The sequence below is a fragment of the Danio rerio genome, chromosome 20 (genome assembly GCF_049306965.1).
Source record: "Danio rerio strain Tuebingen ecotype United States chromosome 20, GRCz12tu, whole genome shotgun sequence".
NCBI classification, from domain to species: domain Eukaryota; kingdom Metazoa; phylum Chordata; class Actinopteri; order Cypriniformes; family Danionidae; genus Danio; species Danio rerio.
In genome coordinates, this window is record NC_133195.1 from 18,062,501 (window position 1) to 18,079,433 (window position 16,933).

Genomic DNA, 16,933 nt, shown 5'->3' on the forward strand with positions numbered 1-16,933 from the left:
ACCTGTTTGACTTTCTTTGTTCCGAAGATTTTTAGAAAAATGTTGGAAAACTGTACACATTGATTTCTATAGTATCTGTTTTTCCCATTATAAAAGTCAATGGTTTTAGGTTTTTCTTCAAAATATTTCTTAGTGTTCAACAGAAGAAAGAAACTGTTTGTAACCACTTGAGAGTGCATACATTTATATTTTTTGGTGAACTATCCCTTTAGCTGTGAGAAATACTGTAAATAATCACTTACAATGACTTGCACAAGCCCCCCTTACATTAAAACAAACCAAAACCAATCTCTGAAATAGCATTGTACATATTTTATAGTCCTCAGTCTGCAAGTTATTTTTTTAGGACGACTAGAAAAATAAGACCAGCCCAAAAGAGCTTTGCGTTTCTGCATTGTTTAAAGCTTTAAGTCTGTCACTGGACGTAGCTCTTCAGAACACAAACACATGATCCAGAAATCAACAAACACCAATAATGACTCAATTCATCAAAGGCATGGAAACACTCGTGTTCACTACACTATCAGCAACACTAATATGTTGCTCTTCTGCTGAGAACAAGGTTTTACCGGCTCCTTGTCATCAAGGCACACACCCACGCATGTACACGGTCACACACACACGCACACACAAACATGTGCATGCAAACATACACACACACACGCGCACACACACACACACACACACGCACACACACGCACACACACACGCACACACACACGCAAACACACGCACAAACACACGCACACACACACGCAACGCACAAGCAACCACACATGTGCATGCACATACACGCAAGCACATGCACACACAAACATGCTGATACACAAATGTGCACAAAAACACATGCACGCACACACAGGCACACATACACACACACAAACAAACGTGGACACACAAACACATAAGCACCCACTCGTGCATATGCACACACATACGCGCACACACACTAATGCACATGTGTGCACGCACACACATATGAGCACACACAGGTATACACATGTGCACGCACACACATGCAAGCATGTGCACACACAAACACATACACACGCACGCAAACACACACACGTAAATGCATATGCACCCACTTGCGTGTATGTACACACACATGCACACAACAGGTGAACATACACACAAACATGCAATCACACACACACACACACACACACACACACAAATGTGCACACACAGACACGCAAACACATACACACAAAGACATACACATATGCACATATATGCAACCACTCGTGCGCATGTTTGTGCACACACACGCAAGCACATGCACAGACAAACACGTGGACACACAAACGCGCACGCATAATGCATAGGCGCACATACGCACAAAAAATCATGCAAACACACACAAATGTAGACACGCAAACACAGACATACACATGTCCACAAACGCACCCACTCTTGCCCATGCACACACACACACACACACACAAATGTGCCACATGCTCACAAACACGCAGTCACAATAAACGTGCACACATACACACGCCAACACACAGGTGCACATACGCAGACACGAAGACGCAAATACAAATGTGGACATGCAAACACAGACATACACGCATGTCCACAAACACACCCATTCATGCCTAAGCGCACACACACGCACAAACACGTACACACAAGCACATACATTCACTGTTACGCACACATTTACACGCACACACAGAAACACATAAACATCCAAACACACAAGCAAGCACACACAAATACGCACACACTTTCTGTTTGCTTGGCAATCAGGTGTTTGTTTAGCAGCTCTAACTTAAGAAGTGCAAAACATCTTCTACTGAAAACAAGGCTTTACTGGCTCTTCCTTGTCATCAAGACAAACACAAACACACACACACACACATACAATCATGCACACACGCTCACACTTTTCCTGTTTCCTTGGCAATCAGGTGTTTGTTTAGCAGCTCAAACTTAAGAAGTGCAAACGTGTGTGATGTGCATGAAAGAGAAGCGGCTCTCCCGCCCCAGTGCTCAGTGTTGAAGACAGACTCCTGAAGGTCTGCATTCAGCACTGGAGATGAAGCTTTAAGAGTGTTTTATGCTGTATTTTCCTTTCTGGAGCTGAGAGATGTAAATCTTGGATTTGCTGCCATCCAGACGTTTGTACCAAACCTCATCATGGTTTATGGTGGTTATTGTGGCACTGGAGAAAATAACAATAAAAAAAAAAAAAACAGGAAAAATAAATCAAAACCAAATATAAATCATGTTCTCGAAGACACTTGATATGATCATTTGACTACTTTTTAATGGCTTAAAATTAATGTTATATTTAGTCAAAAAATTTAAATTTTGAATTGCGATTTTTGTGCTTTTTATGGATTTATATAATTTTCCAATTTAATGAATGAATTTAATTTGACTTTTGAAATTATTCATAACATGCTGATTTGGTGCCCAAGAAATATTAATATTATTAATATGTAAAAGTTAAATTAATTATTGATTATATATATATATATATATATATATATATATATATATATATATATATATATATATATATATATATATATTTATTTATTTATTTATTTATTTTTTTTTTTTTTTGTAAAGCTAATTATTATTTTTTTGTGGAAACCCTGTTGTTTTATGTTAGGATTCTTTGTAAATATTTAGCGTCTATTTGAAATACAAATAATTTGGAATAAAGTCACCTTTGATCAATTAACATACCCTTACAAAAAAAGTATGAATTTATTTTTATTTTCTTTATTTTGTTTTTTTTTTCTTCATGCATTTTGGATTTTTTAGGCAATTTTAAAGATAAATCACCCTAAAATACTGAAAAGCCAACGCATTACCTATACTATTAAACATGCATGCATGCACGCACGCACACGCACACACACACACACGCACGCACGCACACACCTGGTGGGAAATTCGTCCTTTCTGTTGATGCATATGGCCTGACCACGGCTGAACCATTTATTATCATAGAACAGACGTCCTTCTTCTGATCGAGCAACATGATGGTGTTTTTCTGCTTTCAGAGAAGCTGATACACACACACAGACACAGTTAACTCTTTCCAAACATCACTTAAAACAGAGCCTTTACTGTGTAATGGTACACAAAATGGTTCTGTAGGTATTAGTTTCCTTTGTCTTGGTTTGGTACATTTTTGCTTCTTTTCTTCATTATTAAACAGTGATTTACTGAACAAACTGTATCTGACATATATGATAATTTTTATTGAAATATATGACCGGTTTTGGGCTCCACTGTCACATATTACAAACAAAATATAATAATAATAAAATAATAATAATAATATATATATTATATTATATTATTTAATATATATATATATATATATATATATATATATATATATATATATATATATATATATATATATATATACACAACAGTTCTGTCTGGTTCTCGAATCTGATTGATCGCCCACATACAGCCAGCAACAAGCAGACACTACAGTTTGACAAATATTACCGCTGTTAGACAACAAAATGTACTTTTAAGGCTTTTTAGTCGAGATTGTAGTTGTTTAGATTCCAACTATGCAGTTTATTTGCAAGAATAGTGTCTATTTTAAAATATTTACAATTTCTGATATTGATTGCGTTGCTTTTTACGAGGTTAATTATTGTGATATCCTGATTGCAACAGAGAAATACTGTAGACTGTAACACTGTAAGAAGACATCTCTGTAGTTGGATGGCATTTCATGTCATGTTCAGCCTTATAATCTTAAAGTGAAAAAATCAGCTCTTTTGTTATCCCTTTAGAGGTAGGCTATAGAGAATCATTCATACACTAGCTCTAAAGTGACGTTGGTGAATTAGTAACGGCTTCTGCTGTTTTGACGTCAGCTGCAGATGTGAATGAATGGCGGAAGAAAGTGGTTTCTAATAAAAAGGGGATTTTAGACTCTCTGTGTCTGATTTTCTTATTTATATACACGATTGTGCCGTCGAACTGTTGTATAAATGCAATATCACACTCGTAGCAGTGCGATATGGCTGTATATCAGCACTGGTGGGACGCTAAGGTGATCCCAGCCATATCGCACTACTACTCGTGTGATATTGCTCATATATATTTATATCCCCCCTGAGACCGCTTGTTTATTTTTTCCCCCAACTTCTGTTTAATCGAAGAAAATATTATCTTTTAAAACATTTTTAAACATAATACTTTTAATAATTCTTATAATGGATTTATTTTATCTTTGTCATGATGACAGTAAATATATAATTTTACTAAATATTTTTCAAGACACTTTTCTACAGCTTAAAGTGACATTTAAAGGCTTAACTGGGTAAATTAGTATAACTAGGCAGGTTAGGTAATTAGGAAAGTTATTGTATAACAGTAGACAGTCGAGAAAAAATATAGCTTAAAGGGGCTAATAATTTTGTGCCAAAAATGGTGTTCAGCCGAAATAAAACAAATAAGACTTTCTTCAGAAGAAAAAAATATTATCAGGCATACTGTGAAAATGTTCTTCCTCTGTTAAACATCATTGGAAAATATTTTAAAAAGAAGAAAAAAATTCAAAGGGGACTGAAAAATAATATAAATCATCTTTAAAGTTGCCCAAATTAAGTTCTTGTTCTATTTTTGATATATTTTTGGGAGAAAATTTTAATATATCTTCATAGAACTTGAATATATCTTCATAGAGCTTGACCTAATATTCTAACCTTGCATTCACACAGGGCTTCAACGTCAACGCTTGACAGAGGGCGTGTCTGAAGTTGGGGCTGACGGGATCGTCATAGCAGGGTTAGCTAATGAAGTTAATCTGCAATCGGCTACTGTCTGAGTTGGAGTATTTGCATAAAGCAATCTGATAGACTGATTAATCTGTTGGCACTTGAAAAGTTAAGAAAGTCCCAAATTCTGCAGAGAGCAACACCACTGAAGTGGTGGCGATGGATCCGCAATGCAGCTCGTCAACGCCTGCTGTCAGTGAATAGGAATGGGAGTGAGTAAAGGCTGATTTATACTTCTGCGTCAAACGCCGGTGTATGCTACGGCGCTGACGCGCTGATGCACAGCCCTTCGCCGTGGCGTCACTGACATGCACCTCTCAAAAAATGTAACTACACGTCGCAACAACGCGTAGCGCAAGCTCTGTGATTGGTCGGCTTGGTAGCGCTGACGAGTCTGGGTGGGACCGAGAGCCGCGCGAATGGCGCGAGCGATTGTTTACAAGTGTGGAGTCCCGTAAAGGAGCTCCGGATAGAAAGTTTTGTTTTGTGTTTACCTCATGGTTAAAGTTGTTGCACGACCGCTGGTTCCTGCCTCAAAATGAGTGAGTTTGAGTCATTTGTACAACCAGGAAGTGTTCAGGAAAAGCAAAACAGAAGTGAAGAAACTCGACACAGAGGAACATTTACACCTCACTGCCCACTAGCGTTTCGGAAGCGTTAATGCAGACCAACAGAGACAGCGCGCAGAAGTATAAATGCACAGCTGCGTGTGTTGCCTGCGCCGTGAGTTACGCCGTTCACTTGACGCAGAAGTATAAACCAGGCTTTAATGGGAAGCGTTGACGCTGACAACTTGTGTGAATGGGGTGTAATGATTATTTAGGTCAGGGATGTCAAACTCAATTGCTGAAGGGCCACAGCCCTGCACAGTTTAGTTCCAACCCTAATTGAACACACTTGATTGACTTGAAGGACTAATTGAGTTCTTCAGGCTTGTTTGAAACCTACAGGTAAGTGCGTTGGAGCAGGGTTGGAGCTAAAGTGTGCAGGCCTGCGGCCCTCCAGGAATTGAGTTTGACATCCTTGATTTAAATCTGTAAAATGTATTTATTAAATGTAATTTAATAAAATGTATATAATAAATGTATTTAATAAAATGTAGCTATTACAACTTAAGTTTTTTTGGTCCAAGGTGACATATTGTGCAATTATTAAGATAATGAATATGCTTTTCTTTCATGCTTAGAAAAACATTCAACATTTTTCTTACCATCTGCTTTTACTCTATGGGGACCCATCGAAGCCATAGCCTGTGAGGAATAAAAAAAAGTTTATCAATGATTAGTCAATTCCTAATAGACCACTTCATTCATATAATAAACAATTGAATAAATAAAATTAAACCTTTCTTATGGCAGTCCAGTCTTCAAGTATATCCAGGTCTTGCAACATGTAAACAATGTATGGTCGTTTTGTGGTTCAGGAAAATTGTGTCATTTCTATAGCGGAACATTTATAATATGAAAATACTGCAATTTAAGCTACTTCAGGGCTCTCTAGTTTTTACAGGAGCCACTCAAACATTTACAACAGCATCCCCACTGCCACACATGGTTTTCTGAAGTTTTGGCTTTTGGTTCAATTCTACTATTTAGTGGTGATTGACTAGCACAAATAGAAATTGTAATAGTTTTAGAATCTAATAAATTTATATCAAAAATAGAAATTGATATGTCCCCAAACACACATGAATCAACTCTTAAACCAATTAAATATGATTTTATACAGTTAATTTCAGCTGAGCTATTAACACATTGACAAATTGGAAAAAAAAAAAAACAAGTACATATGGCATTTTGTTTCATTTGTAGGAATACACAAGAAACCCATCATGCTTGTTTACATGTATTTTTTGAGGGCACAATGTTATTTTATATACTATAAAATAATTTAAAATTGCTATAAAAAGCAATTTAAAGACTTTAAAATAGGTTAAAAATAGGTTATTATGTTAAGCTAGGTAAGTCAGGTACATTTAATTAAGTCATTGGACAACAAAGGTTTGTTCTGCAGCCAAATAATTTCATGCAGGAGCGAACAACATCGAAGTTAACAATGATTTTTAAAATGTAAATGTTAACTGATTATTAATATAAAGTATTTGTTTTATACATTATATATTGTATTTAGATTTTGTGAATTAATTCAAATAAAACTAAACATTTTGTTGTTTCCTTTTTCTGATTGTTATTGTGCAAAACCACAAACTATTTAATTTATTGAGTTGCTGCTTAACGTGTCAATTTGTTTTATATATAAACAACCACCTCAAAACTTTTGTGTGATATATGGCGGTTTTTGTAAAATCTGCATGCTTCCAGGCATACTTTTAATTCACACTTGCAAGATATATATAGGCAGCTAGATAGATTTTGAAAAGGCACCTAATACTGTTTAGTAATTTGGCTATATTCTCCAACATTGACTTGAAGGCAAGTGTTTTTAACCAGGAATCATAAAATCAAAATGCTTAAGAATTATTCACCAAATTAATTAGATAAACGAGTGTGTTTGCATGTCCTTACAGCTAGACCATCAGCGGTGCAGTCAGGGCTATACGCATGTATACTCCGTATGCCTACTTTTTTTTTATAAGCTGTTAGGGTATTCTGAGAATCAATAATTGTGTATACCCTCACTTGTCACTTGTTTTGCTGATTAAACTTTCCTAATTTATGTGTATTCATGTCCCAACTGTATTCCAAATGTTTTTTTATTTTACAAGTTTCCTAGGGTTAAACAGTTGGGGTTTACCACAGCTTAATTTACTCAGCCAATCTCCGGGTCTGCCGGGGGCACTATTAGCTAAGCATAAATCATTGAATATATAATCACATTATTAGGATCTCGCTTTAAAATTAAAACATTTTTGAAAATATTTTTCCTTTTAAAATGGATAGTTCATCCCAAAAAATAAAATTTGTTATCATTTACTCAAACTTTTCTTGTTTCAAAACGGTTTGTCTTTTTCATTCTGTTGAACAGAAAAGAAGAAAGAATATTTTGAAGAAAGCTGGAAACCTGTAACCCTTGACTTACATAGTATTTGTTTTCCTTCTGTGGAAGTCAATAGTTACAGGTAGGCCCATACAGAATCTTTTCAGAAGTTTTTAGTAACGATACTCCCAAAGTCATTTCACGTAATCCACAGATTTTTAACAAAATTCTGCGCAGAAATGACAAAAATTATCAGCAGAATTTGTAGGGCCCTAGTTACAGGTAATATAAGTATAGTTAATGAATCAAAGAAACTTTGACTTTCGTCGTTTCTTTGCCTACTTGTAAGATTGGGTGGGTAATAGTACACCACCTTTTTTTAGTACCACACCACTGTAGACCATGTGGTTTACCCAGAAACTCCTTCCACAAAAAAATGATAATTTCTGATTTGCTGGCAGGTAGTGTTTACCCTGTTTAACCGGAGATGGTTATAAATTCAACAGAGGACTTCCCTCGCCCATTAGAAAATAGCAGGACAAGTTTCCAGTGAATGTTTGAGACTTGAGAGCATTGCTGCTTTAAAAAAGGATATCTGACACGACCACCGGTTTCTTCTTCTTTCCAGGACTGAGAGGATCCTTCTTTTTATTCTTCCTGGACTGCAGACCGTCATTCCACAGCTCTGGTGCAGGAACACATCAGTTCATTACTAGTGAATATTCACATATAAAGGAAAACTATTATGCAAAAATCCCTTTTATAAGAGATTTAAACGCAGTTGTGTGGCAACAGTGTGTGAATTAAGCCAGCCTCTAACATCAAAAATCCTATTTTTTATAATCACACTTCATAAAAACAGTCCGCAGAAACACTTTCTCTATCAGTATGTGTCATAAGAGGGGAAAAGCAAAGCCCATTAATGATGATCTCTCCCTCATTAGCATAGATAGCCCTGAGTAAGAGGCAGCCATCTATCATTGGGGGGCATTTACACCAGACATGCATGGGTAAATTGCACTATTCATGCATAATTAGACGCTTCAACATTTTGAGTTTACATTTAAAGCGTGAATTCACTCCAGTTTTGTTGCAAAATGGCTAACATGGATTTTGTTATGAGAGGAGCTGTGCTTTACGTGATACGGAAGGCAAAAAAACAGTGTGGAATCATTCAACACTATTTCTGGGACCATCAGATCCTTCAGAAGTGCACCCAGCTTGGTGAGTTTCACCAACTCCTCCAGGAGCTGTGCCTGGATGAAATCTGCTACTACCACTTAACTCAAGCGATTAAAGTGAATCACGTTATGTGCATCAAACGTCCAGTTTGCGACATGTCATTCACTCTAATAGCGTCATTTGCACCTCCTCATTCGCACAAACTGCACCACAGTTTGTTTACCGGATCTTTGTATAAACTTAACATGCAAATCCCTTGTGCTTAAAAATTAAGCCGCGTCTGGTATGAATATCTGAATTTTGGCACTAAACCTAATAAACATAACATCAACAACTAATGCTGCGTTTACACCTGCCTTATTTAGTTCGATTGAATCGCACTAGACTACGTTTTCCGTTTTGGTGCGGTTCGTTTGGGCAGGTGTGAAAGCAGCAATCGTACTCAAGTGCGCACCATAAGTGGACCAAATAAGCGTACCGAGACCTGCTTAAAGAGGTGGTCTCGGTACGCTTTCAAACGAACCCTGGAGCAGTTCGTTTGTGGTGAGAATATGATCCGTACTAAAACAGGTCCAACCGCAAAAAGTACTGCGCCTTTTGGACTAATCCAGCTGTCGTAGGCCGATGCACTATGCATTATGGGATATGGAGGAAAAATATTTGTCGACAACGCTTTACCAACAGAGTGAGACAGGGGAAAATATTACCTGATGGATTGTTGGTAATATTTCCGCAAGATGACCAAGTCGCAGTTTAGCTATATTAATTCACGCCTCCTCCTGAAGTGACGAGCGATGCATTACAACACTGTTTTCCAGCCGCAGCCGCACTTCATTCTCGAAATGTATAGTTCATCTGAAGCAGGCATACAATCAGTCAGCGCAGTCGTCCCTCCTGAGTAAAAGTGACATTTTGTGTCTGCCGGTTTTGTTTACTTGCGGGAGTTTATTGGCATTTTCCCGCATGTGAATTCTAACCACTTAATAAGTAGTTTAGGAAATATATTCAACAACATCTGGCCAATGAGAGATGTGGATTTTGTCAGATGACTGCATTTTGGTTTGTTTCAACTGGTTCGGACCAAAGCCAGCAGTGTGGTGTGAAAACGACCCAAAGACGGCACAAAATGCAACAATGTATCATTTAGTGCCCTTGGTCCGGACCAAATAAAGCGAACTACAGATGTGAAAGCACCCTAAGAGGCATGTTTAGTTTTAGAGTGCACAAATGAACAACGTAGTGTTCATCATAGACTACCTTCTTTAGAGCCGCTTATTTTGAGCTTTTCAATTTTTCACAAAGATAAGAGTCCTGTTTTAAATATGCTGCACAGGCGTTTGTAGCTCCGCCCTTTTTTGAAAAGTGGCTGGGTATAATCTGAATTCAAAGTAACATTCACCAAAATTATCTGTGGGGTATTTTGAGCTGAAACTTTACATAGAGACTTATTTTAGATGTTGTAAAAAGTGGCCTAATATGAGTCTGTACCTGAAGTGATATCTATACTGTGTCTGTCCTCCTCCAGCCGCCTGATCTTCTCCTCCAGCTCACTCTGAACCGTGTCAAAAAGCAGGAGCTTCTCACTCTGTGGAAAACACAAGAGTAATATGGAATATTTACATGGTATTTGGTTTGAAATTCAAAAGGTCTGTCAGTCACCTCTCATTACCTCCCAATGCTGGCTGGCTGCTTGCATCTCACATTCATATTTGTTTCTGACAGATTCCAAGCAGAGCTCACGATAAATACCTGGAAAAAACACCATGAGAAAAATCACACCACAAACTGAAGGTTGTAGGAAGATAAGATTTAATTCTATACTGTTGCTAAACATTTGCTTATAATAATGCTTTTATTTGTAAACATTCTATTATCTTTAATTATATTTATTTAGTATATTAATAATCAATTAATAGGTTCAGGATTGTATTTGAATCAGAAAAGATCCATTCAATGAAGTAAAAACATTTATAACATTAATTTGCACAAGTAAACATTCAGAAAGCACAAGAGCTACATACTTTTCAGACATTACTAATACTAATAAACATTCACACACCCCTAAAAATTCATTTAGCACAGTTAACTTAATTATTTCTCCATGTACCTCATGTAAAATTGAGCAGTCATCAGAAATATGTGAGAGATTTAAAAGGTTCTTTACTGAGAAGGTTGCTGATATTAGATCCTCTTTTGTTCCTCTCTGCCCTAATCCCTTTGTGGACTCTACAGTTTCTTCAGCTACCTTCTGTAATTTTGAACTGGTGTCTCCTTCTGAGTTAAGGGGTTTTGTGATTCAGACGAAATCTTCAACTTCGCTTTGTGATCCTATTTCCCCCAACCTTATAAAGGAGACTTTCAGCACAATAGGTTCTAGTATCAAAGCACTTATTAAATCCTGCCTAGTTTCGGGCACTGTGCCTGTGTTTTTAAAGCCTGCAATTGTCCAGCCATTGCCCAATGCCGATATTAATTGCTTATATAACTTCTGTCCTATCTCAAAACTTCCATTTCTGTCGAAAGTTCTAGAAAGAGCTTTCTCATCACAGCTACGGCCTTTTTTTAAATCTTCCCATGAACTTGAACCTTTATAGTCAGGTTTTACTATGCATCACAGTACTAATAATGCAGTTTTCATTTTACTGGATCTGAGCTCTGCTTTTGATACAGTCGATCATACCATGCTTCGGTCTCGTCTGGAACATTGGGTGGTCATAAAGAATTTAGCACTTTATTGGTTTCAGTCATATCTGAAATCCAGGGGCCTCAAGTACGAAGACTTGCGTGGAAATCTTACTAAAACATTGCGTACGCACAAAGCTGTAAATGTGCGTACGCAGAAAAAAATTCAGATGTATGGAACACTGCGTACGCCGAATCTCACGCATATTCTTTTGTACATCCGAATGAACGTGAAACTGAGTGCAACATGCACGAGCACAAAACCCCTCCCTGCCACCTCCCCCGTATGAATATGCTAATGACTATGCTAATGGCAAAACCCAACGAAAAAGCAATGGCAAAATTAAGCAAAAAGAGAAACTTTGAACAGAATGTGAAATGGAGGTGCTGCTTTCGGAGGTAGACCGGAGAAAAGCGGTGTTATTTGCAAGTTTGTTCTCCGGAATTAACAACAAAAGAAAAAAAAATAGAGAGGGAGAGTTTAGCTGATGCGGTTAACACAGTTGGGTCTGAACATCGAGTGCATTAAAAAAAGAAATAGTGTGGTTTATATCTGTAAAATGTTGCAGCCCCCTCTGCTGTCTCAGTGGCGCACCTCGTAAGACGCATGTGATCATGTATTGACACGTTCGAGCATAAACTCGGCTCGAATCCAGCATCTGATGAACTCTTTCTTCTTTTTTCCCCCGCTACATATCAGATTTTGCCCACTATTTATCACGAGAAAGACAAATAGGAATCATCAATAAGTTTGTGCATCATATTTTATTTGCACATTTATTGAATGGAAATGTTTCTGATTCACGTATGCAAATTCATCTTCAGATAGTGTCTTTATAGCAATGTGCGTGCGGTAGATTGCTCAGATTACATTGGGAAAACAGGCGACTGCTGCAAATTGTGCTTTAATGTTTAGCTGGTCAACTGTATGGTATGAAAATCTTATATACCTGCTAGATGAACCCGTCTCATACAGCTGCCATTGCAAGTCTCAGACACTTTGTAGAGAGGAATTTAACACAACTGCCTCTAGGAGTCGCCAATGGAAATAAAACAGACACGCACAAAAAATGTGTGTACGCCAGCCAGAAAGCTGCCGTGAAGCTAATCACATTCCCACGTTCAGTTCATTGTTAGTAAATCCAAACGTGGGCGATTCTGAGCGTGAAACCTGGCGTACGCAAAGTTTTTGTGCGTACGCAGCGTTGATACATGAGGCCCCAGGTCTTTTTCAGTGTCTGTTGGTCAATTTATGTCAATATCTGCCCCTTTTCTGTGTGGTGTCCCCCAGGGTTCTATTCTGGGTCCAATGCTCTTCAAATTATATATGCTTCCTCTTGGTAATATTATAAGGAAACATAGCATCTCTTTTCAATTTTATGCAGATGATTCTCAGCTGTATGCTCCTTTAAAATCTCAGTACTCTCTGCAGTCTATAATTGATTGTCTTGAGGATATTAAATGTTAGATGGCAAAAAAACTTCCTTAAACTTAATAAGGTCAAAACTTAGGTTATTCTCTTCAGCCCCTTAAAAACAAGATTGTCTTTTATTGGGACTTTGGGAAGTCTACACCATATGTTAAATCTCAAGTAAAAAATCTAGGAGTTATCTTTGATTCTGAGCTTTGTCTATAAAAACAAACTAGCTGAGTGGTTAAGAATAGTTACAATCAGCAGAAGATCATCTCCAGACTCGAATCCATTCTTTCGTTTCAAGATCTGGAAAAAGTCATACATGCTTTTATCACGTCCCGTCTAAACTATTGCAATTCCTTATATATTGGTCTCCCTCAATCTTCATTGTTACAATTGCAGTTGGTTTCAACAGGCATCACAAAACATGCTTATATCTCACCAGTTTTAGCATCCCTTCGTTGGCTTCCTGTTATTTTACAATTTAGTTCAAGATTTTACTTATTGTTTTTAAAGAACTGAATGGGCTAGCACCTTCTTATATATTTGAACTTATTAACCTACAGTCAACTCCTTGATCCCTTAGGTCATAAAATAAAGTTTTACTGCAAATTCCTTGGTCACAACTTAAAATGAAATGAGATAGAGCCTTTGCTGCTCCACGTTTGTGAAACCAGCTACTGCCGGACATTACGAGTGCTTCTTCTCGCTCTATTTTTTAAGTCCAGACATAAGAAACATTGTTGATCTATTGCCTTTCCTGTCTTTTAATCTTTATTGTGCATTGTTGCTGTAATACTATTATTCTTATCATTACTTTTATAGTTATTTTACTGTTTTAGAATGGTTTTGTTCAGCACTTTGGTCAGTGCCGAACTGAAGTTAAATGTGCTTTATAAATAAACGTTACTTACTTTACTTGTTTTATTGAATTTTTTTAAAAGTAATAAACAATAATAAAAAATACTAATTACAAAGGATGAAATATTTTATATAAATGTTTCTTTTACATAAACATAATACAACTGTTTCATAACTTTTAATTATAATAAATATTTAAGCAGAAAATCATCATATTAGAGTAATTTCTGATGGATCATGGGCACCTCTCTGAACACTGGAGTAATTATGTTTAGAATTCAGCTTTGATAACACAGAAATAAAGTGAAATAAAGAAAACATTAGCATTTTACTGCATTATACCTTTACTTTATTAAAAGCATTAATGAGGACATATTCTAAACTTTAATTTATCTACATTATAAAAACAAAAATCTATTCCCCTTCCCTCAAGAAAACACAGAGGTAGATTTTAGGTAAACATACAAAACTATAACCTCAATAATAGATTTAAGAAAAATAATCCATCTGTGTATACCTGCCACTATACAAACATAATCCTCCTGACAGCCACAATAACCCAATGAAATATTTTGGATGGTACAACTAATTTACTCTTAATTTAAATGATCTTGAGAGCATCGTAAAAAGTAAACAATATTGTATTAAGAGCTTATGTCTGCAATAAATTTAAACTACAAAAGCATCTTTCAAGACTGTATTTACCCTACACAATGAAATCAGTTTGTTCACATGCATGTTTTTAGTTTTGATAGGATGCTATTATATTTTAAATTTTCAGCTGGATCAGACCTGCGACTTTGGTCCGGATCTGCATGTTCTCCTGCAGGGTGGCCAGCGGTTCCAGGTATTCTGCAGCACTCCCTGCCATCACTTCTTGCAGTTTAAGATCCATCTGAGTCACTCTCTCCTTGTACAAACTAAAGAGAGTGCACAACACATCAACATACTGTAAGTCTTTCGTCACATTAAATATTTAATAGTGTTAATAGTTTAAACCCTAATAAAGACTTAAAGAAGTGTTATTTTGACCAGGAAGACAAGCATACAAATAAAAAAACAACAACAAAAAAGTTAAACTTTGAGTGTTTTAACTTTTGTGTATTGTTCAAATTAACTACCTTTTCATTATGTTTGTGGCTGTTTTTGCCCCATTGTCTTTAGATATAACTACATTTTTTGACTGTAAAGCCTTGACATCAAATTATCATGCATTCTTAATTTGGTGGTTTCCCTTCCCCTGTTGGAATTAGGTCAAATTTGTCAGTTTACTGTTGATCATTACTGTTTGGCAGCATTTACCCTTTAGATATAGGTCTGTGCAAAAACGTTTCTCACTTTTCTATGCAGTTCTATGGAGTAAAACAGCAGATTATATTGCGTGTAGATGATTACTCTTACTGTTTACAATGTTTTTTTTTTTTTCACTTTATTTATAGAACTTTTTATTAAAACATAACACTCAATAGTGTTCATCATTTATATGTTATGATACCAACTAGAACATGCACCAAAACACTAGCAAGCAATACAGCAATAATGCTGCAATATCAAAAGAATTTCTGCCAGACTAAAGGAATATGAAACAAAATAGAATGACGTGTAAAAAGAAAGGAGAAAAAAATACAGGAAAAAAATAAAGAGTCTTTGCTGTTCTGGGAGCTGAGCAGGTTATTCTGATTTTATAAATAATCTATTTCATAATATTATGAATTAATATTTCATATTATGGTGTCATGGCTTTGCAAGTAAAAAAAATTGTCATTGTAATAGAAGTCAAGGAGGCAAAACATCCACGAACATAACGAAAGTGTAGTAAATTTCCCCAGAGTGTACTATTGAGTTTTTGTAAGCCTATTCCTAAAGTAAATGTCAAAACAATTTCTATTTGCTGAAACAGAGAAAGTTGTGAAACAAGTAAGACTCAAAAATCACCCTAGAGTAGTTGAAAACGTCCCCAACAGCACACAAGGGTTAAGATTGTAAGGAAATAATCTAAATCATATGCAGATTTTGTATGCATTATGATGTGCTCTTTTATACTGCCACATCACTTACTGATCCTTCAGGTCTGTGAACTGCTTCTCAAGATTTGTCATCTCGTCTAAACACTCCATTCGCCTTCTTTCACAGTCTTCATCATCCATATCTGCAAAAGCATCATCATCATGATCTTTCTATCACACACACACAAATATATAATATTGTATCTATAACGTTAACGTTAAGTTACCTGAAGTGTCTCCATCCTCAGACGCGGTCGAGCTCACCGAATCCTCCTCGTCGGAGCTGCTGGCCTCTTGTTCCGGATAATCCACGTCCATTTCTTCGTGGTTATTTTCTTTTCTATCGCGCGGGTGAACAGGCATCTTTTATTAAATATAAATCTGCAATCATGTAAACAACCCACTCTGTCGGAGACGACACCACCGGTGGCCAACCGGCGAAGAAGATTCACGTTTCAAACATGGATTCGCAGACGACCAATCATCGGGCTGCTAGACACGTGACATCTCCGAGACAGCGAATTCATTGGTCAGAGTATGTTTACATATTTCACGGTGGATGATGGGATCTGTAGTACTCCAAATACATTTCAGCGCGCACAGCTACACTTGTACACTACTCTTTCAAGCTTATTGTGAGTCATGATTTTTTAGATTTTATAAGGTGTACATTTATATAATATTTATAGAAATTCTAATCTTTCTTTTCTCTCTTCCCAAAAACTTATTTACCTTTTAGTCAACATAACACAAAACACAATTTTTTACATTTTGTGTATAAACAAATATTTTTTAGAGTGACAAAATGTGACCCTGAATATGAAATAATTATTTTGTGATACCATTTGAATCAGAAGATACATGAATGCTTTTGTGAGCACAATAACATTTTCAATTTTCACTTTAATACAAAACAGGAAACTCGTAGCCTAAATGTTCATGACTGCAGCCAAGAGTCACAATATTTTCAAAGTATATATCCAAGTGTGCCGCAAGCCTACGTTTGAGTGAAGGTTTCGGCCGTTAGATCGCCCCCTGGGGGCTGGCTGCAGTACAAGTCATAAAGCCCGCCTCCTCCG

The 16,933-nt window shown here is 36.5% G+C and overlaps 1 protein-coding gene across 3 annotated transcripts in view; it reads right to left on the minus strand.

Moving 5' to 3' along the window:
- Positions 1–16,311, minus strand: part of brms1lb (BRMS1 like transcriptional repressor b) — a 16,940-nt gene extending 629 nt beyond the window's left edge. The window contains exons 1-10 of one of the 3 annotated variants that reach the window (XM_003200688.6): positions 16,082–16,311; positions 15,907–15,997; positions 14,641–14,768; positions 10,561–10,640; positions 10,380–10,476; positions 8,305–8,394; positions 6,117–6,181; positions 5,983–6,022; positions 2,905–3,031; positions 1–2,173 (exon numbers count right to left, since the gene is read on the minus strand). The exon at positions 1–2,173 is cut by the window's left edge and continues 629 nt beyond it. In XM_003200688.6, coding sequence (XP_003200736.1) covers positions 2,056–2,173; positions 2,905–3,031; positions 5,983–6,022; positions 6,117–6,181; positions 8,305–8,394; positions 10,380–10,476; positions 10,561–10,640; positions 14,641–14,768; positions 15,907–15,997; positions 16,082–16,217 — 972 coding nt within the window. In that variant the 5' untranslated portion in view covers positions 16,218–16,311 and the 3' untranslated portion in view covers positions 1–2,055. Of the gene's footprint in view, positions 2,174–2,904; positions 3,032–5,982; positions 6,023–6,116; positions 6,182–8,304; positions 8,395–10,379; positions 10,477–10,560; positions 10,641–11,055; positions 11,138–14,640; positions 14,769–15,906; positions 15,998–16,081 lie in introns of those variants that run through there. The other 2 variants (XM_005160423.5, XM_073933341.1) reach the window with 2 other exon arrangements.
- Positions 16,312–16,933: the final 622 nt, after the last annotated feature.